Raw genomic sequence first — 25475 nt, 5'->3', positions numbered from 1 at the left:
TCGAGTGTCTGCAGACTGGCATAACGCGCGAAATAGCCAGGATATTCTCCATGACGATATATAGCTTCTGTCAAAGATGATAACAGTATCTCATCATATCAACTTCAAGTTGTGTATCGTTCATCTTCGGCCGGAGAGATAAGATGTTGATTGCTTAGCGTCGGCCGAGGGTCTGGGGTTCTGGGGTAACCCAGGAATAAATACTATGCCAGGAATTGTAGTTATTTCATTCGTTTTTCTTTGCTGGGTCATCATGACGAAGGCAGTATCTCTCTCATGCAAACTATTCTATGGTGCGACGATTATTACAGTCAATCACAAGCGGGAGATCATTCGTGATGGATATATCCTGATTGAAGGCGACCAAATCACCGCCGTTGGAAAGTGCCCATATCCCAATAATGCCTTGCCTGCTCGCACCAGAGAGATTGATTGTCGAGGCAAAATCATCATTCCAGGATTGATCAACACTCACGCTCATCTCGTCCAATCTGTGCTTCGGGGGTTGGCAGAGGATCTACCACTGCACAACTGGCTCTGTGATGCGATCTGGCCCCTTGAAGCTGTTTTCGAAGGCAAAGATGGATTCAATGCAGCACGGTTGACCATAGCTGAGATGCTGAAGACCGGCACAACGTGTTTTCTGGAACCGATGTTGACCTACCGAGCCGGGTTTGATCAAGTCTGTTCTGCGGTGGGTATGATGGGTATCAGAGGCTGTCTTGTATGTTCAGCTCCTCTTTTCGGTGCGAGTATCTCTAATATTCAATCTTGAATAAAACAGGGAAAGCTGGTCAAATTCACAGAAACGAATCGTCAGCTCTCCATCACCGACCCGCGAGACCGAGACCTGCTCGCCATGTCAATACCTGAGCTTCTGAAGTCACATCAAAAACACCATAACAGCCACGACGGCAGGATCCACGTCTGGGCAGCATCAGGGACGCCCCGAGGCACATCTATCTCCCATTATCGCGAACTTGGCGAAATATGTTCTCATAATGGAATCTCGGCCACAATGCACTGTGCAGAGGCTCCTCGAGATCGCATCATCTATCGTGACACATACGGTTGCAGTGCGATGGAGTTCATTCGAAATGCAAAGCTCTGTCCTCAGCTCAAATGTTCACCGGAGCACAGCACCTTGTCACATCGCTTAGTCCTAGCTCATATGGTGAATCTTGACAATGAGGTGGACATTCCCTTGCTAGCGGAGACTCAGACTTCCGTGGCTCATAACCCGACTTCCAACTTGAAGCTCGCTTCTGGTGTTGCTCCAGTTCCATCCATGTTGTCCAATCCAGCGCCTGTTAATGTTTCTCTGGGGACGGATGGTGCACCCTGCAGCAATCACTATGATATGTTTCAAGAGATGCATCTGGCGGGTATTCTTCATAAAGGTGTCAATCACGACGCGAGTCTTATTCCAGCGGAAGTGGCCCTGGAAATGGCCACGATTAATGGAGCAAAAGCACTAGGATTGGAAGACGAGGTTGGAAGTCTCGAGGTGGGTAAAAAGGGTGATTTTGTGGTGATCGATCCGTATGGACAGGGTGGACTTGGGGCTGCGCCTTGGAGTGACGACTATTCGAGCTACGCAGTCAATCCTGTCACCACGGTTGTTCATGGATGTACCGGTCGTGATGTCGACATGACGGTGGTGAACGGAGAGATCTTGGTGGAAGATGGGAAGTTGGCAATCGGAGGACGAGACAAAGAAATGGAGATTGTTCGCTTGGCTCAGAAATCTGTTAAGGGTCTATTGGAGCGGTGCAATCTTGGCCGCGAGGATGATGCCAAAGTGGGAGCGAAGCTTATGCAGCCGTGGTCGTATGTTTGACTAGTGAGAATATCTCAATCTATTGAATTTATGTTGCATCAAGATTCCATGATTCGGTTAAAGAATATGGCTTCTAACGCGCAACCAAAGGGAAGGTGATATCCAGAGAAGAAGCATTTTTCAAAAGCCAATCCTTATTGAACAGGACAACTTATTACCAGAGCTATTAGCCAAATTTCTATATCACCAGCCGTAAAAGCCCCCTTGAAGATCGAACAAACGCAATGTTTTAGACTATAAAACCATGCATCATCTTCATCTATCGCTTCAATTGTCTCTCCTCATACAATAGCCTCTCACTATAAATCAGCAAGACGAGCCCTCTGCTCGCTCTACGCATATAAACAGCTATGCATATAATTTGACCCCAAGCAATAGATACACTGAGACAACTAAATATCTTTGCATATTGCAACTGATAATATTCACTATTTTGCGCCTACTGGACCAACCAAGAAAGGCTTTCGTAGATTATGAACAGAGCAATCCCCAAGACCACAAGAACCGGCTATTGCCAAGATCATAAAATGACAGGGAAAGTAAAACACCAGTACGCCCCCAAATCGCCAGTAATCAGAACTCCTCGCATGCTTGAGCTTTCTCTTTTTTCTTTTCCCTAGACCGCGACGCTCAGAACCCATAGCTGGTCTGCCCATAAGGCGTAGCACCGTAGGGTGTCTGTGCGCTCGCACCCCAGGCACTGGCAGCTCCGTTTCCGTAGGAGGTAAGGTTACCGTCGATGCCCTCGGGGGGCTCATAGGCATCAGGGTCGTTGGCGCCCAGCATATCGGCATCATCTATGCCTCCGGCGTGGCCGTCTTCGCCTTCGCCTGAGAGGACAGAGACAGTGGTTGCTAGCTTGCGCTGCAGCTCGATGAGGCCCTGTTGAATAATCATGTCTGGCTCGAGCATTCCGATGCTCTCCACGTCCACGTAGAAGGTGTGGGGTTCGGCGTCGTAGTCAAATGGCTGGTCGGGGCCATTTGCGGGTTCCCATGCGGCGTTTTCAGAGACAGGCCTGAGATATGTCAGCGGATGAATCCAAGCACGTTCAAAATGGAACTGAACAAGATACATACCATTCCTTCGCGGCATCCTGCTCATACCAGTAATCCACGTGCCGGAGGTTGTTGTTGGGATCATATTCAAAGCCCACAGCAGCAGTAGGTGCCCACTTAGCATGTTCCTTAGCCGTCCCCTTCTTAGCCAAGCAAGTCATCTTAATCTCCTGACCCTTCCGCAGCTTGCAGATCAACGGCCCCTTCTGCTCGGGATCGTTCAGGACCGGGTTACCAATCGTCTCGTTCACACGCTCGCCCACGACGATCAAGTCACGCGCATACACGGACATGATGCCGCTACCGCAGCGAGCGTGCAGCGAGAGTGTCACACTGCAGCGCACGCAGTGGTCCTCGCAGTCGCAGTCTCGTGTGTAATCCAGGTCATCGCAGTTATTGGAGTTGAGGGGGATCATGCCCAGGCGGTGCGCGAGCATTTCGTCTGGGAGGACGGAGGTGTTGCTTTCGATTTCGATGAGGTCGAGGGCCAGTGTGGGCACTTCGGCGAGGATTGTGCGGCGAAGGGAGTTGGCGAATGCCAGGTCCACGGAGCTGAGTCTGAAGTCCACGCGGAGGGGCTCAGCCTAGGAGTTGGTTAGTTGGCTGTTCTGGTATTTCGGAGATGGCTCTGCCTACTTCGCGGACGGTTACTTGGGGCCCTGTGGGCTCTAGGTCCATCTCGTAGTCCATCGTGTGTATGCGGCAGCGCTGGTCGCTGCCACCCTTTGTCTGGAGCTGGTGTCTTGGCGCGGTGTTCAAGTAGACAGAGATGGCGGTTAGAAGGTAATTGAAATAGATGGAGAACGAAAGAGTAACCAAATGTGTTGTGGTAGAGAAAACGGGCGCGTGGTTGGAGCCGGAGTGGACGAGATCGCGGATTTGCTCCTCGGAGGCAGCTTTTTGCGCTTTGCCTAATCGGGACACGCAGTCAAAGTGCCTGACTTGGGGCATAAATTACAACTAACTACGTAGGTACCTAATACTAGCTGTTTAATTCTACATCTGGGTTCTTATTTCTTTGTGCTTCCTTGTTACTTTCCTGGTTTGGAGAGTGGAAGAAGTGCTTCACATTTGGTAACGTTTGGTGTAGATGCTGCATTCAACACCTCATGCCTAGAACTAAGCGCAATGCGATCTCAGCTCATTCCTGGCATCAGCAAGGTGAGCAATGTACACTGAATGAGACAGTAAGGAGTCATTGGCTGTTGCAAAGCCCTCCTGTTGGTGTCTATTAAGGCGAAAGCAAAAGGCACAAATCAAATCACGAAACAGACGGGTAGCGGCAGCCCGTCAAGGATGCAAAAAGTAGACTAAAGGAGACGAAGCCAATAGTAGAAGCGACGAAGCCACCGTAATTTTGGAGTTGGTCATGTCGAGTCATCAAGGTTGGAGGCAGTTCTCTTAGATGCACGGGAGATGGGAGATTGGTAGAGGAGAGTAGAGAGTAGAGAGTAGAGAACTGTTTGTGCATGCGGGGGCTACCGCTTCAAGGAGCTGCGATTCAACGCCTCCAGTAACTCGGGTCGATTTGCGAGTGCCGTGGCCGCCGTTGAGTATGGGACCCATTGCCGTTTGCGCTTGTGCATCTCAGGCCACTCGGCTTCTTCGCGCTCCACGGTGACTTCGAAAAATTGATATGAGGCTTTCGGCGCTTGCGCTGTGAGGAGGCCGGATGGCCTCATGTCCGGAATGAGACCCAGATCGCGGCTCACGACGCACACCACGCCGGCCTCCTCCCAGGCCTCGCGGCACGCAGCCTGCTCGGCGGTTTTTTCATCCAGCTCCCATCCACCCTTGGGGAGCACCCAGCCTCCGGGTCCGGCGGATTGGATCATGAGGACTTTGGTTTTGTCGGCGGAAATAGGGACAACGCCGGCTACCAGTCGCTCGCCTTTCGATCCGTAGCCTATCACGCCGTTAGAGTCAGAGAGACGTAAGGGGCAGGCCGATCTCGCCCCACGTGTCCGCAAGAGCCACCTGAATACTCACGTTGGTTTATGCGCCCAACGCGGGCTTCCATCGACCGTATTTGTGCCATTGTCTTGAATGTGCTAAACTGACTCAATTGAGAGGATCCCCGGAAGAGCAGCGGTGATGGTCAAAAAAAAAGTGTAAAAAAAAGAGCAAAAAGAGCGGAAGGACTTCTAAACGATTTCACTCTGATTCAAAGTGATCAAAGTGAAATTGGTCCGAATCTCTCGAGCTCCCTCAGAGCCTGGAGAGTGAGAGAGTGAGGGAGGGCGGTCGGGAAGGGAAATTTTTTTCCCTCAGCGGATATTGAAGCGTAAAATCAGGTCTTCCCAATCATTCCCGACGGGGGACTGGAATGAAAAGAAGTACAAATAGGCATGGTTCAAGAAATATCAGTTGAGCATTGGAGAATGGAAAAGAGAAGTGGGAATGGAGGGGCAGAACCGGCGGCGCAATTCGGGTGAAATGACACGGCCTTGCATACGGGCTTTGTTACTTGTATATTGCTTATTCTGTGCTTTCTTAGCCTCTCATTTCTAGTCTATTCTATACTTTCTATTCTATTCCATAGCGTATATTTTATTCCCCAGGTTGTACTGATCACTTTATGGTCATGTGACTCTATCCCAAATGCGTCAACCTGTCACCTCCAATTTCGTTAAACTCTGAAGTTCTTCGGGTCTCAGGTCGGAGTTAGTCCAGACACCCTGAAATGTGCTTCATCTCGTGTGTGGGTAAAGACCCTAACTCCGGCTTGGTACCGAGTGGGAAACCCGGAGCGATTTGACGAGAGAGTATAGATCTGCCGATCAGGTAATTAGAAAGAGACATACATGCACTTCGTTCGTAGAAATAAAAGTGTACTGTAGAATCCCCTTACCGCCATTGTATAGAACCGGCGTATTTACACCCCGCCAACTCCCCTCTCATCTCTCTCTCTCTACACATCGCCACCACAGGGGGCCAAAGTCCGAGATGCAACCCGTTGACGCCGAACGCGCGCGAGAACTGTCGCTATTCCGCCCACTAGGTCAGTCCCACTTCGCTGCAGGGGACCACTGAAGTAGAGCTCCGTTACCCCGTGGCGTTTCCACTGGTCCTGGTTTGGGCTTACAGTATATCTAATGTTATGCAGGTTATCAAAGAAACTCGTGTGGTTACTGCAAGTCCGACAATGGAAGTACGTTGCCTCATTCTGCCTTCTTTTTCATCGTTGACCCGTTGACACGTAACAGGTGCATCGTACTACACCAGTTCCACGTCCGTACGCCCGCACCACTATGAGGAATTGGTCAATTGCGGATGGAGAAGGTTTGATCCTTGAGATGAGAGATGACCCGTAACCCACAACTGACATCCACAGATCGGGTTCTCTTTACTACAAACAGAACCTGCAGCGGTCATGTTGTCCTCATTACACTCTGAGACTAGAGGCTTCCGAATATCGGCCCCGCCGTGATCAGCGGAAGGCAATCAACCGATGGAACAAATTCATTCTGGGCCCAGAGTATATGCGCAAGGCAGCCCGACTCTGCCCGCGCACTCGCGAGTATGCATCTTCATTCACCATTGGCCATTGTTACTTGAATCGCTGCTGACAATTTAACAGGGAGAAAAAGCACCGCAAATGCAACTTCGATGTGGTGACTGCCGTCCACGAGTCGGAGTACAGCAATGTCAAGCGGCCCGTGGATCCTGCTACCAAGCGTCCACTAGAACCAGCGCATCGCTTCGAAGTTAACATCGAAGGCGACTCTGTGTCTCAGGCAAAGTTCGAGCTGTTCCGAAAGTACCAGACGGCCATCCATAAAGAGGATGTATCTCGCTGGAAGCCGAAGGACTTTCAGCGATTCCTCTGCTCAGGTCTTCAGCGGTCGCCTGCCTCAGCACAGAAGAGCTCCGAAAAGAAAATCGGCTCCTGGCACCAATGCTATCGTCTCGATGGAGAGCTAGTCGCAGTCGCGGTCCTGGACCTGGTTCCAAACGGCGTCAGCTCCGTCTACGTCTTGTAAGCTGAGTGAAGTAATAGGCCCTACTACTGTGATATTTGATAAGCTGACACAGTCCGTACCACACAGCTACGACCCAGCATATGAGCAATGGGAATTCGAAAAGCTGAGCGCGATGCGGGAAATTGCCTTCTGTCTCGAGAACGATTACCGCTACTACTACATGGGTAGGTCGCAGTCGTGAAACCATTCCTTGCCTGTGGGTTACGTTTCTAATTATCCGGATATAGGGTACTACATTCATTCCTGCCAGAAGATGCGCTACAAGGCCAACTTCCGACCCCAGTACATCCTCGGTATGTTTCCACTCGTGTGCCGGTATTAACCATTGAGTGTGCCGTGCCACTTACGAGACTTTGGGCATGAGATCTGACCTTTTTTTTTTCCCTTGTTACGCAGACCCTGAAACCAATACCTGGGATCCGCTTGATGGCGAGTTGACCGAGAAACTTAATTCTCGTCCTTATGTTTCCATGTCTCGGGATCGAGCTTCTACCCCTGGAACCCCGGCACCTGCGCCTGAGCCCCTTGGAGATGAAGAGCAGATGTCTCTCTTTGATGTCCATATGCCTGGTGTTATGACCGCGCCGGAAGTGGAAGCAATGGATCTGGGTAAATGGCTGTTGGTGGTTAAGCAGCACTTTGTCCACATGGAGGTATGCAGACCACTCTTCCTACTGAGAGGCATTATTTACTGATTTCATCTAGGATCTGGTCGACTGGGACAAAACAACCATCACTTCGCCTATGTCTATAAAGGGCATGGTTGCTGAATTGGCTGCGGCTTTGGGGCCTAACATTGTGAAGAACAGTGCAGTGGACTTGTTCAGTTGATCAAATTCCCTGTCATGTTGATACCAAAGGCGTAGATTTGCTATGCAGAGTGATATAGAACTAGGAGCATGGAAGGAAGTGGATGCATGGAGTTGAATTATGTTTGTTGTAGAAGCATTGTTAGATGGTAGTATGGATTTCCTACTTCGTTTCTCATTCGTTACTCTTCATAACTCGCATGCTATACGCTTTGAATCACCGGCAAGCTGTGAGGCCTACAGTCATGATCCAGTCACCTGATACGGTCATTATAGAAAAGGCCCAGTCAGTTCTCTCAGATCCCATTCGACCTACCGATGTAAAATCACAAAAAGCCCCCTCACCTTATATACTCACCCTTCCCCATCCCCATCATCCCCTACTCACACCCATCGCATTCGCATAAAGCCGGAGAGGACTTCAGATTGGAATATAATTACACCTGGAAGCTTTGCGTGGTTTCATCATTCTTCCCTGTCAGCGCCCTTTTGGTGGAACGGAATCTGATTGCTTTGGTATGTCGCAAACAGCATACCAAAAGCCTCCAACTATCAACTAGAACGGACTTCGATACTGACGAAAAGTCTCCAAAGTAGAAGCCCCTCTCAAAATCTCCAGCAACAACCGTGAATAATCCCAGCCACACGCCGTAGCCGCCATAGCAGTCAAACTAGCCTGATCTTCACGGCCTGGACGTCCAGGGCCAGTCATATTCTGCAAAACCCATTAGTCCTCGAACCAAACAAACACACGAATCAGTAATACATGTACATGTACATACCGGTTTCATATTAACATCAAAAATCGCAAACCCAGACCCAGATCCAAACCGCCGAACATCAATTCGAATAGGCGCCGTAGCCTTAATCAAACAAGCCACATGCTCACATTGCCCCATCACCTCTTCATAAGCCGGATCCCGCATTTCCTCCTCCGAAACAACGCGCGAGTTAGCTGTAACAGCAACTGTCCCATTATACGGCGCGATTCCCTGATCATGATTGAACCTAGTCACAGGCGGCATACTCCAATACCCCGATCTACCAGAGCCAGGTGAAGGAGGCATAACGGTGATAGTAGCTTCTTCGCCAGCAAGAAACTCTTCAAGAAGAACGACCGGCGATTCATCGAAAAGCGATTCAATATGATCTTTCAATTCAGTGGGACTGTGGCACACTTTCACGCCGTGGCTTCCACGGCCGCGAACTGGTTTCCCGACAATTGGGTAGTCCGTTATGTTTGTCTGTATGAATGAATCTAGATCTAGGGATGGATCGGTGGCCTTCACTTCCCATGATTTGGGTAGTGTGAATGCCCCACCCTGAGAGCGGAGTTTGTCGTTTAGGTAGAGCTTGTCGTCGAATTTTTCGACTAGACCTGGTGGCTGGCCGATTACCCGGACTGTGGACGCATGGTCGTCTAGACAAGATGCTGTTTGGAGAGGGTGGGATGAGAAGACGATCGTATTTGCCCAGAGGTGTGTTGCGCCTTGGGAGATCGCGGCAAGGATTCCTTCTTCTGAGTCTGGGAAACACCATCCTTCGTGGTTGTTTGGGGATGGGGTTGGTTTGGATGTTATTATATTCACTCCTGTTGAGCGGAGTGTATAGGCGATGTCTGCGCCGGAGTCTTGGTAGCCTGGGGATATAATCAGTCTCTGTGATTGTGTGATTATATGGAGGGATGTATTTATTTGTGAGCTTGGGACTTAACTCACCACCTGGCTTGCGCGGTTTGCGAACTCCGTTTATGATAGGGGGGTCAATTGCTTGGAATAATATTGCGACAGTGGGCATGGTGGTTGACTGGCTGTTCCATCGTACTCCTTTGGTTATTTGGAGTGGACACCGCGACAATTTTAACATGGCGGGGAAGTTGAGATGTCATGGAGAGTTGGTTGTTCTAAGAATCGGCTGCATAGGCGGCAGAGTCCGCGCCCCCACTTACGGATGCATCCTCGGCCTCGGACTGATCCTGTGTCACGGATTCATTGGCCATGGGAAGACTGAAATGCCACCTAAATGAACTATTTGATCACACGCTATGGATTTTGCTCCATGAGGCAGAAACTGGGGAGAATTGAGGTGTCGACGTGTACTTGGCGGACCGCTATAATCCTATCTGGATCGCGAGAAGGATGAACAAAATCAAGTAGTTCAGAGAATTGACATCGAACAAAGCGTAAAATGTTGTTTGAAACATAAGAAAATGCTCATTTGGATAGCGCTCCCAGTCTATAGCAGACGGGGTCATCCCGACATTGCTTCTCGATTGACCGGGGTAACGTATAGTTCGGAGCACTCCTAGTGGCTGGTTCGGCCTTTCGCCGATATCGATATGGACCAGAATCACTAGAATCTCTGGTTTGATATGAAATCAGCATGGAGTTCAATGTAGTAAACAAAGGGTAAATCGTACTACCGCCTCGCCCAGCGATCTATACTCTAAGTTAAAGTTGACTCTATTCTACATTTAGCCCTAACAATCAAACAACCATAAACACACCTCCATTTCCCACCAGCCTGATTATCCATGATTATAATTTATAAACATGCAATAAGACTAGACATCGGAAAAGAGGAGAAGCCATAGTCATAGTCATATCAAATCAGACCGGCTAGCGCCAAGTATTTCTATCCCTTTTCCCCTGCAAGCCTATCCTACCTGTTCCCGTTCGCCGCAAAAACAAGAACAAGAACAAAGATGAAGATGAAGATGAAGATGAAGATGATAGAGAGAGGAAACGATAAAAAAAGGACCAGCAGAGGCTGGCAACGCCCTGTCCTATACCTAAGTCAGGTCGCCACCACACCCCATTTCCACCGAAAGCCGAACAACTGCCGCGGACGCCATGCGACATATGCCCATGCCCATGTTCGAAACGCCAAAGATGACAAAGACACGGAGAGAAACCAAGAGAGGAGATGAAGAGGACAGCCAAGAAGAGGATACAGGATGAGACAAGAAAGAGAGACAAAGAAAGACATCACATCCAACCATTCTCACTCCCCATCCTCAATCCCATCCAACCCATCAATAAGCGACTGCGAAGGTTTCCTCCCAGCCCCATAAACCATCTCCATAAGCTTAGCCTTCTGCCTCTCCCTCACAGAGCGCAAATAATCATACGTCCCCTCCAACCCGCGAATCTGCCCATCAATAACAGCCTCAACAGGACCAAGCATGCGCCCTGCCGTCCCCGAATTCCCCGCCCCATTGCCACCATCGACAGAGCCGACGAAACTAACGGAATCATTGCGCCGCACGAGCGGACTAACGAGCTTCCGTCTTAATGTCTCGAGATTCACCTTCAGCGTGAGGAGACGACCACGATGATCGACGAGGAGATGTTTATTCGCGACTGTGCGACTGCGCACGTTCGCGAGGAGCCTTTTATTCTTCTCGTATTTGCGGACAACTGAGGCGTCTGGTCCGAGGACGCGCGTCCAGAGAGAGGAGAGCATTTCGCCCTCTGCGCGTTCCTGTGCGTCTGATTCGCGGACGACGGTTCGTTGAAGGTTGAGGAATTGGCGGTCGATGGATTCGAATAGGGCGAAGAGGGCTGTTGAGTGGGAGAGTTCGCTGTTGATTGATTCTTCTAGGACTGAGAGGAACTCTGTGAATGTTCGCGTTAGGGTTGTGCGGGTGCGTTGTGCGGAGGTTGGTCCGAAGACGGCCATTACGAGGTGGCCTAGTGGTGTTGTTGTTGAGGATGTTGGGTTGCCGTTGTCGAGTTGGGAGCGTTCTAGGGCGCCGAGGCGGGAGAGCATGTTGTGCATGTTGTCGAAGACGATTGTTGGGAGGGAGCTTGGGGGTTGGGCGGAGAGGGTTTCAAGTTCGCGTTTGGCCCAGTCCATTACTATCAGGATGGAGTCGATATCTGAGTCGACGTTTGCGAAGAAGCGGGTTAGCTCTAGGGAGAGGGATTTGAGGGAATCGGAGAGCTCGTCGAGTTGGTGGACGATTATTGGGGCGCTGGTCATGTTTGTGCCACGGACCGACTCGCTCAGGTCCCAGACTGCTACGCCGGTTTCTTGGAGGGTTCCGATTTGCTGAACTCCGTTTTCTGAGTAGTATATCAGGGGTTCAAAGGAGCGCGCGAAACCGGATAGTTTGACGAGATCGGGGATCGATTGCGGGAGGCCTGGGAGAAGTAGGGCGCGCATGAAGGCAATGGAGACTAGGAGCATGACGACAGAGAGGGTGGTGTTAGATTTGGAGCTTGTCATGCGCTCAAACTTGGAGCGCACCCAGCCAAACATGGCGGCAATGGGTTCTCGGTGCTGGACTTCTGCACGCACTGCGAAGCGAATATCTTCATTCATTCGCAAGAACATGTTAGTATACCCGCGCCTGCAGCTGAAACCAGATCAGACAGGGCCTACAGTTGCTCAGATTCTCCGCTCCAAAGCCCGTTTCATCGTCCTCGGGACTATGACGAGGCGTACGATTTGACCTGGGAGCCGGAGCCGGACTGGGAGATCGTCCATTGAGGGGTGTATCTGGCCCGGGCGGTAGAGGCACATTAGCCGCGACAGTGGTGTCGCTACCTTTCCCATGGGCTGGCCCTTCGAGCGCATCCTCGTACTGTGGACTTGGCTCGCGCGATTGCGACGGCGACACGCTCAGCCCGACTGTGGGCTTGAGCTGCAATCGCTCCGTCTGGGGGTTACCTTTGCGCAGGTAGGGCTGGTGGCGGTACCACCCACTGCCCTGGACGTATTCATGTTGGAATCCTGGGGGCGACCAGCGCTCCTGGGCTGGGTCCTCAAGGTCCCCGTCTTCCCCGTCGGACTCTTCAGACCGGAACCCAGAGTGTTGGGAGGGAAGACCAAACATTGGTGATCGGTGGGGGTTTGTGTTGCTCTCGAAGTCTTCGAGCGAAGCATCCAGGGATGGATGATCGTCGAAGACGTTGTCTAGCTCATCCAGCATGGCGGACGGCGTACCGTGAGTGTCGCACCCCAGTGGGAGAGTCACTGCAGATGCGCAGCGACGGAGCGCAGATCAATCCTTGTGGAAATAGAGTCGGGAACCAGTTGAATTCCCTGGGAACTAGAGTCAGTAAATGCGCCTGGACAGTCAGTCTGCGCAAGTCGTTACAGATGGCGCAATGGATGCGCCGATGCGATAAGGTATGCGATGGGATGCAACAGATTCGTGAGTGTGATATGAGTTCTCGAGATGGTTGCGCTGAAGATGCGATCCAGGTTAATACGGTACTAAGATCGAAACGCCTCGTCGAGCAATGCAGGAAGGAGAGAGATCCCCTCCCCTCACTTGTAGAGTCGAGGAGGCTGGGCCAATCACCCTATCCATCGGTCATGTGCTGAGACTCGAGGCACTGGCGTGTACACAGTACTTGGTGTGTACAAGAGAGGTACATTGTTGTTAGTGGATCACTGCGTCACTGCCAGGTACCCGCCTGGTACCACCTAAGTGCAGCTGTGCCTGACCGCCCATGTTTGCCCAATCGATACGTCTGACATGATGGGCCAATCATAATACAAAAACGCATCACAGTATTTAGCAGCTAAGACAAGCCGTTTGCAATGCGTTTGTTAACGTTTATGATCTGCAAAGTAGGGACAAAGAGGAGATCAAAATCTATTGTGGGTGTAATAATAATACATGCCCGGTTCTTTGGATACCCGGTAATCAGCCCACGCCAAGTGAACCGAAAAAAAGAATGCCGAAAGTCGTCAAATCATCTATGCGGTGGCCTCCTTGAGGTGACTGGAAAGGGGTTAGTTTATGCTTCAGGTTTTATGGGTGGGTCGAACTAACGTGATGAGGTCGTTGCGCTCCTTGCCCTTCTTGAGGCCACCGAAGGCCATCTTGGTGCCGGGAATGAATTTCTTGGGGTTCTCGAGGTACTTGAACTGTAGGACGCGTAGTGGTTAGCGGTGAACGCGACTTCCTGAAAGTTGCAAGGTTGCGACTTACGAGAGTATCCTCGTTCCACTCAACACCGGCTTGCTTGTTGGCGTCGGTGTAGGCGTAACCATCGGCGGAACCGGTCTTACGGCCGAAGAGACCGTGCAAGTTGGGGCCGACCTTGTGGGGTTCGCCAGCCGCGACAGTGTGGCACTGAGCGCAACGGGTCTAGAAATGAAGCTGTCAGTGTTGTCCGGCGCATACGTCAGTCGAAGTTACTCACCTGGAAGAGCTTGGCACCCTTGGCGGCGTCACCTGAAGTGGAAGTCGCGTTAGCCATTGTTTCGGCGGCCTGTTTCGCTTCTGCGTCGGCGGCATCTTGGGATTCTTGTCTCTTTCTGTCCATGACTGCTGAGACGGCCATCATGGAGTGGACTGCAGAAAGTGTCGAAAGTGATGGTCATGCTGAACGGCAGGGGATGGGATTTGCAAAGGTTGAGGTGAACGCGATGCGAGAGGTTGCGTTGAGGAAAGTGAGTCCGGCGCATCCTATGGTCAGACTGCCTCTCAATGTTGACAGCATCCCCAACTGAGGAAACCACACCATGGCCGGAATACCCTCACTTTTCCTCGCGCAACTCAAACACAGCAGCTTCACCTGCACTCAATGGCGTGGAATTGGAGAGTAGTCTTACCGGGAGCGAAGGAGTCGTTCTTGGGGGCCATTGTGAGGTATTATAAAGGATATAATGGTAGATTAATAGTTGTACAAGTTTGAAGGAAAATTGTGGAAAGGGAGAGAGCAAGTTTTTCCCTTATGTAGCCCGGCCACTCTCGTAATCCGGGCCGGAGCCAATCAGCGTGCAGATTATTCAGGTCGACGGGCGCAACCGGGAACTTCGGTGTGTCTGCGCTTTACTTGTCTTGGATACTTCTCTATGTTATTGTTGGGTTGGGATATTTGTGGCTATTCGGCTATTCTAATGGATAGAGGCAAACCTGCTCTTTACTTCTACATCTTACTTTCGCCTCATGACCTCATCCCTCATCATAAACCTGAGCCGGGTTCCGAACTATAGCTCCTAGATGCATAGCTGCATATCATAAGTTCAAAGCCCGAAACATTCAATTTCTTTGTGATCCCGGGGTCCCTTTCATAGCCCCGGGGCGACGTGGTCATATCCCTTCTTCCGATAAATGGCTGCGGGTTCCCCGTGGCTTCGAAATGAGTTTTCTTTCATTCGCCCCAGCTGGTCCGCTTGTGGATCCTGAGGCCGAGGCGGTATATTTCCGAGTGAAATCCGAACTGGATTTAACCTGTGACTATGCAGTAGACCACACATATAGTATAGGTGATCCATTGAGACCACGCTAAGGGGGAAAATAGAAGATAAACTCCATGGATATAGTTCAATTGACATCGAAGCAAATAAACAGCTAATCTAGTTAGAATTTCATCATATGCAGCCAATGCCGGACTAAAAATATCCGGTGACTTCCAGTCACGTGGTACCATCTCCAAAAATTGCACTCCGCATCAACAAAGTCGCGATAGCAGGCCCAACCCAGCAGCCTCACAACGCCAGGAGAAACCAGGTAACCCAAAATGCCAACCCCTATCCCGTCCTTCCTCCTCCCCCGAGGGGCCCCTTCAACCCTAATCATGCGCACCCTCCGACGCCAACCACAACGAACATTCACGACAACGCGCGCAGCCTTCAAAAAAGCCAAAAGCAATGCCAATGCCAACAGCAAACCCCGCGTCCTGGAAAAACCAGACAAATTCCGACCCCCATCACACCCCCAGCGCTATGTAGCGCCATCCCCCAAAACGCACCTCCAGGCCAACCATTCGAATACGGTCCTCGCACAACCCCCAAGGAAATCGAAGAGCAGAATACAAAGCAGTATCCGAATATGTTCCCACCCCAGGGGACGGTTATGCATAAGTTTTTGACCAGTAAATGGATTCATATTTGGATTGCGATGGTATGGCTACTCTACACCTACGTCTAACCTACACCCCGAGATATCTATCTACAACCCTGCTCGGAGTACAATCAGCCCAATTGCAATTGCAATTGCTAACCTATCCCCTTTATAATAGAGCATTCTCTTCTCCCTAGCAACATTCACCTTCACAACAAACTTCAAAGCAACCTCCCCCTTCGCCCATCTCCTCCCATCCTGGTCCGAACTCCTAACCAGTCCCTTCGGCACGATTTCGCGCGCCTTCTCTGTGTGGCGTATGCATGTGCAGCATGAATCTATGCGTGTGCGTGAACAGAGGCATCGCCGTGTTGAGGATGCTGAGAAGAGGAAGATGTATCGGGTTGCGCATGGATTGGAGGAGGAGGATGCTAAGAAAGAGGATGGTGGGGCGGAGAAGGAGGTGGATGTGCAGAGTCCTGTTGCTGTTGAGGTTGGTGAGGGGGAGTTTGTTGATTGGGAGGGAAAGAAGAGGCCCGTTAAGAAGTGGTTTGGGATTTGGTGATTTCCTGTGTCACTTTTGGGCTAAGGAGGGAGATGTGTGTGGTGTGATATGATATGATATGACATGACATCGCCAGTTGGGAGCTTGTTATATGCAGTGGAAACGGGGATTATGGGTTGGAATGGATAGTCCAGATTCGGGCATTCTGATATCCGATATTGATATTGATTGATCTATACAGATCAATTTATGTACATTAAATCATTTGTTTTGCATATGCTATAGAAGATACTCCAACTCAATACGAAGCATACACAAAGACAAGAGAAGTACAAGTGGAAACAAACAACTCCAGCTCCATACTCCAATGGCATTAGAGATCGATATCTCAAAGCATATGCAATACCTATCCAAGGATATTTCTACTTATACAAAAGCACTCCAATTTTCAAAGAACCTCAACACCCTCAAGCCCTTCAAGAACCTCCTCCCCAACACCCCCCTTCTCAAGAACAGTCTTAACCATCCGAGCAATAACACTCCTCTTAACACCACCCCTACGCGGCCTCCAAACCCGCGAAACCTCCTCCTCTCCAGTCGCAGGATTAAGCAGAGCAGGATCATCCGACGGCGCCGTAGCACCGAGCATATTCACGTTCTCAGAATTGGGAATACCAGACTGCGTCAAGCGCGAGGGCGGGTCGATGGTGCGGATGGAGAGTAGTTTCAGGGTATCGGAGTCACCGGTGCGAGTGACAGAGATTGCCAGAACGGCGTCGGCGACGGCGATTTCTTCGCGGTTTGGGTCGAAAATGATGTTTTCACCGACGGAGATTACTAGGAGGGTTACCGGTGGGCGGACGGGGTGGGATTGCGCTGTTGGGGTGTGTTTTGCGGATTTGTTGGTGATGCGTGGGTAGAGATATTCAGCGGCGGCCCAGTCGTCGTCGAAGAAGGGGTCTTCTTCGCCGGTTGATTTGAGTTTTGGGAGTTTGGTGCTTAGGAGGGCAAGGTGGGTTGTTAGGGAGAGGAGGGGGAGGGGGTAGGCGAGAGGTTGGGAGAGGAGGAGGACCTGTAGGTTTGTTAGTCAGTTTTCGTCACGGTATACGGAGGCTCTGCGGCCTTTCTCGCGCGGAAGACGGAGATCAAGATGGAGCACTCACATCAATATACAACCTCCAATGCCAACGCTTGTTGATAACAAGCCTCCCCTTCAAACCACCAGCCATCTCCACATCTTTCCCATCCTCAACAGACCCAACAAGACTCTCCCTCATCATCTCAGACAAGAAAACCGGCAACGCATCATCATCCCGGAACCCAGGAATCTCAATAGACATCTGCACCCACTCTCCCTGCCCAGAAACAGCAGCAGAACCCTCCTCACCCTCTCGATTCAGCTGGTCACCCTGTTGCCCCAGACTGCGTGAGTCAAGGGTATCAGCTGCAACAATCGTCTTCTCCACTTCGGCTTTGACGCCGACGATCGCCTGTGTGCCATCTGCGAAACCGATGCGCGCGCTGCCGTTTGTACCCGGTAGGATGTTTGTTTCTGCGCTTAGGGGGCGGAATTGTGTGGGCGAGCGGCCGTCTGGTCGGATTGGTGTTTTTGGGAGGCTGAGGGAGGTGTAGAGATAGGAGAGTTCGGCGGGGGAGAGGTGGGGGACTTGGGAGGCTGATGTTGCTTGTCTTTGGGAGGCCATTTTGGCGGCTTATTTTATCCCACTTTGCTTTTAGGGATTGAGGGGCCGTTGGTGTGAAAATGGGGTGTTGGTAAGCTTGTAAGATGCTTGCATGAGGTTATCGTTCTGTTGGCGATTCAAATTTGTGGTGATCGGCCAGCGATTTGGGAAGCGTATGCAGTTGGCCTTTAAACGCAGTGGTTGTAGAGAGCGTGGACTTGAAGCTGTGGCCAATGTAGCTTCGGCTTTGAGGTTGGTGGCTCGCAATTGGGGAAGGAAAAAGTTGGTAAGGTCGAGCAGAGCAGTCTCAATCAGGAAATTTGGGCGGAGAATTGTTGTTCCGCTGATATTGATGGAAGTATACCATCACAATATTTTCCTTCCAGTGTAAGTATCTTAATTCAGTGTCATGGAATTACCGCTTTTAATTTTCAGATGAAGAGTTCTAGTTCTTGCTTTGTTACATCTTAGGTATCATTCATACGATCCTATCGCTCTCATCACCCAGTAGCAACCCGTCTTGCACTGTAACTTCAAGTCTACAAAACTACTTGTTACAAAGAGTATAACGTGAGCAGGTTGAAATGCATGTATGCACCGAGGTAGTATGTAAGGATCTGGTCATGACCAGAGAGGGCTATATTACAAGAGTATATAAACGGCTGGATCCCCGCCAGCGTCAGAAAGTGCAAATGATACAAGAGAGTGAAAAGCGGGCAAGCGGGCAATGGATTGTAGCAATGTAAATGCAGGAGAGAATGAGTGACAGCAATAGACAGGATAAGGTTGGTCAATGTACAAGGGGAGGGTAAGAAGTATATAAACAAAAGAAAATGAACGGCATATCCATCGAGAAGATGTGCAGGGGAGATCAGGTATGTGAAGCAAAGGAAAGGTGGTATATAGTGCGGCTTGCGCACGTGGTATCAAATGTGAAGGAAAGGAAACACGCCCCAAATAATGTGAATGTGCATGTCAATAATGACGAACGAAAGGACTCCATGAAAGGAAAGGGAAATGGGAAACAAGGCCGGATCCATCTATAACAAAAGGCCTGTAGGGGTATGAAGTGGAAATGAGAAACCTTTGGCAAAAAAACCATGCCCATATGTGAAAATGAAAACTCCTCGAAAGACCAGACCGTGGGGAGAATAAACAAATAATACCCGAATCGAATTCCATACGCCTTGAGTTCAGTCTTCCGTTGTTGCAATTTCGCCAGATTTTTGTGCTTCTCGCTTTGAGAAGTCGTGTGATGTTGAAAATGGAGAGGTCATTTTTAGATGAAGTTAGATCCACGGGCAAAGTAGTCGGAGCCCTTGTTGTGCCATTCAGCCTCCTCATAGGGAGGTGTGGGCCAATGGCGGTTGGCAGCCGCATGATCGACCTTGAGGTTCAATTTACTCGGTGTAGATTGGTGACCAAATGCGGTAGAGTCTTTGGCACTGGGAGAAGGCGTGGGATACGGGCTTGGCATAGCACGCGACTTGTCGGCATGGCGATGAGCTACCGTGGGCGACTCGGCAGACATAGACTGAGTTTGAGCCAGGCGCCTAGCTGCCTTGTTGGCCGAGTGTAACACTTCGTCCAGCAACTCATCCTCCTCCTCGGGAGTCTCGTACCGGTGAACAGGGTGAGTAGACATCTGCTTGGCGCGGCGGGTCCTGCTAGAGATCGGGCTAGGGTTGCTTGTAACTTGAGGCATTGACTGACGCTTGGTGGTATTTCCATCAGCGCTCAAATGCACAGGGACATTGCTCAGAGTGGACGAGTCCAATGAGTACTTGACACTCTGAAGCGCCTTGTCCAATTCGCTCAAGTCGGAACCTTGCTTTGATTCGTTGCTAGCCCCGTCGAGAGCAATGGATGACCGGTTCGACCAAGGGATGCAACCCGCGTTGGCTTCGATGTCATCGCTCGGCGGGGGTGCATTGCGTCCTGAGAGTCTACGAGCGCGCTTGCGCAGATGCGAGAAGAAGCTCTCCTTTGCGGTGGGAGTGTTGTTGCCGGAGCCATTCAACATCCGTTCAGCTTCTTGGCGGTGCACATCCGAGTAGTGGTTGCCATTGGAGTTGACCGAAAGTTGACGGCCAATCTTTGTGCTAGCCTTGCTAGTAGAGGTGTCGGAGGACTTTGAGCCTTCGTTATGGGCCACTGTCGCGTTTGCCTGGGCGGTAACAGAGTTGGAAAGAGGGGAAACAGGGCGGATAGAAGGAAGAATAGGCATAGGTGCGCCGTTGGCCCAGGTGGCCCGCTTGGTGTTTGCCGGACGGGCCGCCTTGACAGGCTGGATCTCAGGCGCAGTGACCTGAGAAACGACCGGTGGCCGAGCAGGGTTGTCCTCGACAGGTGCAGGGCTATCTGACCGAGCGATCAACGATCGGCGGAACCAAGAAGGCTTGGACGACAATGTAGGAGAGTCACTGGGCGTGAGGGTCGGCGACTTGAAGCTCCTGTCGGACTGCTTGCGACCCAACAGCCTGGCCGAGGTCGAAGACTTCGGTCGCACGGGATCGACCGCGTCGGCAAAGTACTCGTGATTCAATGCTTGAGTCGACGTAGGGCGGTTCTTGGGGTCCCACATGAGACACCAGGTAACGAACTCAGCGAATGCCGCTGGCCACTGTGGGGGTTGCAGTACTGTCTCCATCGCGTGTGGCGCCATCTTGGGGAAGGTGAAGCCCAGCTTGTGAGCTAGGCGGGAGCCTTCACGCCATTCACCACCACCAATCTTCGTGCCAGACTTGCTGTACCAGTTTCCAGGGCTGCCCATGATCTCACAGACGCGCCAAACCTGATCCACCTCGTTGCCTCCGGGGAACAGGGGCTTCAATGTAGCAATCTCCACCGCCATAGCTCCCATCGCCCACATATCCACAGGGGCGGAGTATTCTCCTGCGCGTAGAAGCACCTCGGGTGCGCGGTACCATCTCGTTGAGACATATGTTGTGTACGGTTGTTTGGAGTGTGTTTCACGTGCCAGACCAAAATCGGCAATCTTCACGGTGTAGACAGGAGGAGTAGAGGGAGGGGTGACGAGATTAGAGTAGCGGCTAAAGGTGGAATCGTTGGGGGCGGAGGTCGACACGAGAATGTTCTCGGGCTTAATGTCGCGGTGGAAGAAGTGGTGGGCGTGGATATGGTCCAGACCAGACAAGATCTGGTAAAGAATGCTTTTGACGTGCTTGCCGTCAAATGACTTGTGGTCACGGGCCTTCATTAGTTGGTAGAGGTTGCCGTCCATGTATTCCATGCAGATGTGAAGCTTGCGGGAGAGGGGGTCGAGGAAGATGTCGAGTGCGGGAACAAGGTGAGGATGAATGGGGAGGGTTCGGAGGAAGATGACCTCTCGCAGGTCCAGACATGGGGCCAAAGAGTCGAATGTCTTCTTCATGGTTTTGATCGCAACCTGGGCCAATGTTAGTCGTCGCGCACCACCTGGGCACCATGTTGCATTCCATACCATCGTTCCTCTCCGAGCAATGTGGGCACCGGCAGTCCGTACACGTGCTACGGCGACGCTACCGAAGCTGCCATCGCCGATCTCCTTGATCACTTCAAAGCGATCCTCAAGAGTGGCCATCGAGGTATGTGACCTCGGGGCATCATATGTGACAGTCATGGTGTCTCTTCAGGTCTGGCCAGCAGATCGACGAAGTAGGGGGTTTCTAATCTGGTCAGTTCGTATTCAGTATCGGATCATTTCAGGCGGACTCACAATTATGTAGGGGGAAGAGTGTAGTATGTGGATATAGGGAATCAATTGCAGCAAGTGCTCATATCCGAGAATCAATGCAAGCCAAAATATTGGGTTCCCATGGAGGAAAAGTAAGGAGTGACAAGGTAGTTGGAAGAGGGGGAGTGAAGGTGGTCATGTAGTGGGTGATCTGGGACAAACTACTAAATGGGCACGAAGCAATAAAAAGAAATCCAGAATAGGAGAAGACCCGTTCTAGGTGGAGGGATCGGAGGACCGAGGGTGAGCCCCTGACGCGCTGACAGCTCGAGCTCCTAGACGGGGCCGTGGAGACGGTAAATTAAATCACCTTAGGCCGTTGCAGATCAGTCCACCGTGGCAAAGTGGGAGACCAAAATGAAACTCTGTATACTGTAGACAGTGTAGATGTAAATACCAGTCAAAGAGAGAAGAGAAGAGACGGGGGGAATAATAAGACTATAGAGAAAGGAAAAAGGAAATACAATCTCATACCATACACCGATAATACATGCAACCCACCCACCAAATAGCCACAAATACAGTCAAAATACAGCTAAATACCGGGTTCCTCCCGTCTCGACCAATGGGACCAACAGTGTGGAACGGGTACCTTATTACTTTATTACACATAAACAATTATAGCAAAAGGAATATGTTTTATTTCTCTAAAGAAGAAAAATAATAACATTAAACTCTACTCTGTACTGTACCATCACGGTCATCTGATGCACGGCGCCTAATAATTCGGGGGTTGGGCATACACCTGCAGCCTGTAACCGTTAACCACGCCAGTCCTGTGTTGGCTTTGGGCCGTGTCCTGTAATTTACTGCCTCGAACTACCACGTCAAATCATTTCAATCCTTTTATATATCTATCACCTGAGATCTTTGTACGAGTCACCTCTCAGCATGTAGATGTAAATGGACACAGCACAGCTGAGAGCAAGGAGCATCCTATATGTCATGTCCCACGTCGGAGTTGTCTGGCAATTTACCCAGGATCTCTCGCTGTCTCACTTTCGCTGTTCACGTCTGTATTGCCACCTGGTCTTCCCGACCATCCGACCTTTCGTGGGGAGCTTTCTGATAGACCAATGTTTGGGTGCAATTAGGTTCGGCTTCGGCCAACAGAGCTTACATGCCATGCTACATATGAGGGGTTCTTTGTGCGGAATATACGGACTAGAACCCGTATGCAGGTCTCGCATCCTTTGTTCGACTCAAAAGTGCGCCTCGATCGTGGTTGCCGTGGAATCCGTCTTGACATCATGAGAGACGTACCGCGTCATCCGGTTTTTCTCCACAAAGGGACACGTCCCGAGGACACAGACGTGGAAATGAAGAGTCGATCTCCAGGTATTGCATTACCTGCAGGAAGTTCGCCTGTCAACTAGACGAACCCTGGGGCGGCCGTTGGCCCGCGAGGATCCAAGATTATTAAATTATTGGTTTTACACATCGTTTCTTGTTCATCTACTCCTAACACCTATCGTTTCAATCCTCGGCAGTCATCCCTATCCGATCTCAAATCTCAAATCTGAAAGGGGAAAAATCCCAATACCAGTGGATCAAAATCATCGACGCGAATATACACACCGCGTCCCAATACGCCCCTCAAAACTCCGTCACTCAAATACAGACCTCATAGTGCGATGGAGTCAACAATGCCATTGGCCGGAAGTCCAGAACAGCCCACTCACTCCACGGCGATCCAGTATTCTGGTCCATCACAACCACTCACGGCCCACCGAATCCCTCACAAACGCCTAATGGTGCACCGGTCGACTCGGGGCACCGCGGAATGCTCCACCGTGGACCTCGTCCAGGCCCGTCCCTGCTACCCGCGACCACTATGCGCTCTCCTGTGAAGCCTAGGGGGTGATCGCGCATGTCGCCACTGGAAACTATTTGCTTTCCAGTGTGCCGGGAGGCGCCGTCGTGTTCCTTGGGTCTTCGAGAAGGATGTTCCTGGGTGACCATGGAAACGGCTGTAAACTCAACTGTAAATGCAACGCTTCCTTGTCTAACAGAAGTACATCTTTCCGAGAGATAAAGTCAATTCTCAGGGTCTATTCCGTCTTGTCTTGCCACTCTTGTTACCCCCTCAACCTGCCACAAGAACCTGTTACACACATCTTCACTGACAAATCTACAGCAAGTTGCCTCCATGCACTGTCCATCTCCTGTCCTTACAGCGTGCTGGTACCTGCACAAAGGAGGTTGATCCCGGCCTCCCTAAATCCAAATCCGAACTTACCCACAAAAAGAAACGAGGATTGCCCAGGAACACACCGTTAAAAGTAAACCAATTCAAGCTAAGAACCTTAGTCCCGCCCAAGTGGGCCCACCCCAAACACGGAAAGTCTCCAAAATGCTCCAGTCGCCATGGTTTGAACATCCCCGAATCCCCGGGCCCCTATGTGATCGCTGGAACACACACAGATCATGTCAGATCTAAATGGCTGATTAAACCGTGCAGCTTTCCAACTGCCAGTGCTTCCAGTAGAGTATGGTTCCACCGTCGCTGCAGTAACGCACAAAATCAGAAAGAAAATAAGAGACTAACCCCCTAAAAAAGAAGACCAAAAACCGGCGTCTCTAACCTAACTCTCTACAGTATGAAAATTTTGCGTTTCGGGAAGGTGTTACAATTACTTATTTGACGTTTAGTCCATGCCCTTATTCCTTCATGGTTAGACTTGGATTTAGCCCCCTTCCTTCGAGCCCCCGGCCCCTGCCCCCTTCCGCAGAGATATGGATATGGATAGAAAAAGTGCGGATCTGAATACAGCACTAATACCCATCTAGGAAGGCCACCAGAAACTTCCAATGTTCCAATGATTCTGGCGCAGAATCCTGTCCCCGCCAGGCTGATGCGAACCGAGACGGATTATGGATTACGGAGTATAATTAGATCATCTCACGACGACATATTGCGCATGTAGATGATGATAATTCCCCTTTGCCATTTGCCCCTCTCCCCCTCCCCTCCACAGCGTAGTCCCTCGCCCCCTTCCCCTGTTTGTAATTGGGTCTATACTCCTTATGCGTGTCATTTCCAAACCAACCCCCTTCCCAGCATAATGGAACATAATCTCCGGCCTGCGGTTGATTTTGAAACTATCCCCTGTTCGGGGTTTCGCATGTGGCCGGTATATTAGCATTAGCATTAGCGCCGGCTTCAGGCATCACGGGGTGGGGTGGTGTGCTTTCATCTTTTATAGGCAATTACGGTCTGTAAATCAGTCGGACTATTGCTTCTATTTGGGGATTGGATAGTGGTTTGTTTATTGTTATTGTTATTGCTCGTTTGCGGTCTTGGTTGATTTGCCGAGGTTGTTGGTGTTGTATATGGAGTACAGTATTGTTGGAATATTTTGCTTAACCTTAACTTGTTTTGGTGTGGCGCTTTGTTTGCCCCTTTTGTGGTTCTGTGATGGTGGCGGTGGCATTGTTTTGATAACTTATCTTTGTTTCTGAGGCATTTTTGGACAGGGGATCTGAGAGATTTGATAGAATTGTTTCTCGGATGCTCCTTCGAAATGATATTACCCCTTTTGAGGTATGGTTGAGAGCGGAAATTTGATATCTGGTTAACCATATGAGGTATGGATTCGAAGGGATTATTTCTTGACTTAAGCAACCCTCTGGTGACTCCTTTGATATCCTTTGTTCCTAAAAAGCGATGAACTTGACATGAAAAGATAATAAGTTACAGTTGTAGGCCATAAGTCCTTTCACACCCCCTACTTTCTATAACCTACATGGTTAACCCACCATTTTTACATATCTACAACTTAAGGCACTCACTCGAAGATGGGCAAAAAGAAATAGGGGTGAAAAAGAGAGGCCAACGGAGGGCGAAAACAATGCATGAAACAGTATACTCGCTTCGAGGCCTCCGCGTAGAGACTGTCCGATACTTCATCAGTGGTACTGTGTTCATACATTCATGGCCCCTTTTGTATTGCTCAGCTTGATCGGTCTGGAACCATCTTGTTCTCGAGACATTACTGCCCTCTTTGCTTGCCATCTTATCCTATTCCATTCGTCTGATATTTCTATCATGATCC

The 25475-nt window shown here is 50.5% G+C and overlaps 11 protein-coding genes across 11 annotated transcripts; 3 read left to right on the top strand and 8 right to left on the bottom strand.

Annotated features, from left to right (window-relative positions):
• Positions 1–253: 253 nt before the first annotated feature.
• On the top strand, positions 254–1828 carry N7446_006861 (amidohydrolase; the record flags this gene model as incomplete). The annotated part of the gene is made up of 2 exons (XM_058515608.1): positions 254–724; positions 785–1828. Coding segments are annotated over 2 exons (1515 nt in total), but the record flags the coding sequence as incomplete, so codon positions are not given.
• Positions 1829–2470: 642 nt separating this feature from the next.
• On the bottom strand, positions 2471–3849 carry N7446_006860 (DNA-directed RNA polymerase II core subunit RPB3; the record flags this gene model as incomplete). The annotated part of the gene is made up of 3 exons (XM_058515607.1): positions 2471–2858; positions 2920–3482; positions 3535–3849. 3 exons carry the CDS (start codon positions 3847–3849, stop codon positions 2471–2473), a joined length of 1266 nt encoding a protein of 421 aa, XP_058372785.1.
• A 527-nt stretch (positions 3850–4376) lies between these two features.
• N7446_006859 (NUDIX hydrolase) lies at positions 4377–4936 on the bottom strand (the record flags this gene model as incomplete). The annotated part of the gene is made up of 2 exons (XM_058515606.1): positions 4377–4804; positions 4888–4936. 2 exons carry the CDS (start codon positions 4934–4936, stop codon positions 4377–4379), a joined length of 477 nt encoding a protein of 158 aa, XP_058372784.1.
• A 908-nt stretch (positions 4937–5844) lies between these two features.
• On the top strand, positions 5845–7712 carry N7446_006858 (arginyltransferase; the record flags this gene model as incomplete). The annotated part of the gene is made up of 9 exons (XM_058515605.1): positions 5845–5899; positions 6005–6049; positions 6105–6180; positions 6233–6418; positions 6479–6877; positions 6948–7045; positions 7109–7174; positions 7278–7534; positions 7587–7712. 9 exons carry the CDS (start codon positions 5845–5847, stop codon positions 7710–7712), a joined length of 1308 nt encoding a protein of 435 aa, XP_058372783.1.
• Positions 7713–8135: 423 nt separating this feature from the next.
• Positions 8136–9554, bottom strand: N7446_006857 (uncharacterized protein). The gene is made up of 3 exons (XM_058515604.1): positions 9409–9554; positions 8473–9329; positions 8136–8405 (listed from the first exon to the last, which is right to left on the bottom strand). The coding sequence occupies exons 1-3, from the start codon at positions 9485–9487 to the stop codon at positions 8247–8249; spliced, it is 1095 nt and encodes a 364-aa protein (XP_058372782.1). The 5' UTR covers positions 9488–9554; the 3' UTR covers positions 8136–8246.
• Positions 9555–10693: 1139 nt separating this feature from the next.
• Positions 10694–12626, bottom strand: N7446_006856 (uncharacterized protein; the record flags this gene model as incomplete). Its single annotated transcript, XM_058515603.1, has 2 exons — positions 10694–12006; positions 12077–12626. 2 exons carry the CDS (start codon positions 12624–12626, stop codon positions 10694–10696), a joined length of 1863 nt encoding a protein of 620 aa, XP_058372781.1.
• Positions 12627–13266: 640 nt separating this feature from the next.
• N7446_006855 (uncharacterized protein) lies at positions 13267–14528 on the bottom strand. Its single transcript, XM_058515602.1, has 5 exons — positions 14264–14528; positions 13852–14003; positions 13638–13796; positions 13479–13573; positions 13267–13427 (listed from the first exon to the last, which is right to left on the bottom strand). The coding sequence occupies exons 1-5, from the start codon at positions 14292–14294 to the stop codon at positions 13403–13405; spliced, it is 462 nt and encodes a 153-aa protein (XP_058372780.1). The 5' UTR covers positions 14295–14528; the 3' UTR covers positions 13267–13402.
• Positions 14529–15071: 543 nt separating this feature from the next.
• Positions 15072–16236, top strand: N7446_006854 (uncharacterized protein; the record flags this gene model as incomplete). Its single annotated transcript, XM_058515601.1, has 2 exons — positions 15072–15557; positions 15676–16236. Coding segments are annotated over 2 exons (873 nt in total), but the record flags the coding sequence as incomplete, so codon positions are not given.
• Positions 16237–16450: 214 nt separating this feature from the next.
• Positions 16451–17705, bottom strand: N7446_006853 (exosome non-catalytic core subunit RRP42; the record flags this gene model as incomplete). Its single annotated transcript, XM_058515600.1, has 2 exons — positions 16451–17074; positions 17166–17705. The coding sequence occupies 2 exons, from the start codon at positions 17703–17705 to the stop codon at positions 16451–16453; spliced, it is 1164 nt and encodes a 387-aa protein (XP_058372778.1).
• Positions 17706–18963: 1258 nt separating this feature from the next.
• On the bottom strand, positions 18964–21306 carry N7446_006852 (serine/threonine-protein kinase; the record flags this gene model as incomplete). Its single annotated transcript, XM_058515599.1, has 2 exons — positions 18964–21093; positions 21148–21306. The coding sequence occupies 2 exons, from the start codon at positions 21304–21306 to the stop codon at positions 18964–18966; spliced, it is 2289 nt and encodes a 762-aa protein (XP_058372777.1).
• Positions 21307–23139: 1833 nt separating this feature from the next.
• N7446_006851 (uncharacterized protein) lies at positions 23140–23382 on the bottom strand (the record flags this gene model as incomplete). The annotated part of the gene is made up of 1 exon (XM_058515598.1): positions 23140–23382. The coding sequence occupies one exon, from the start codon at positions 23380–23382 to the stop codon at positions 23140–23142; it is 243 nt and encodes an 80-aa protein (XP_058372776.1).
• Between the last annotated feature and the right edge of the window lie 2093 nt (positions 23383–25475).

Source organism: Penicillium canescens, assembly GCF_028828765.1.
Source record: "Penicillium canescens strain IBT 15451 chromosome Unknown utg000004l_segment0_segment0, whole genome shotgun sequence".
Lineage (NCBI taxonomy): Eukaryota > Fungi > Ascomycota > Eurotiomycetes > Eurotiales > Aspergillaceae > Penicillium > Penicillium canescens.
Note: the sequence above shows the minus strand (reverse complement) of the source record. Positions and strands in the feature narration are given on the sequence as shown.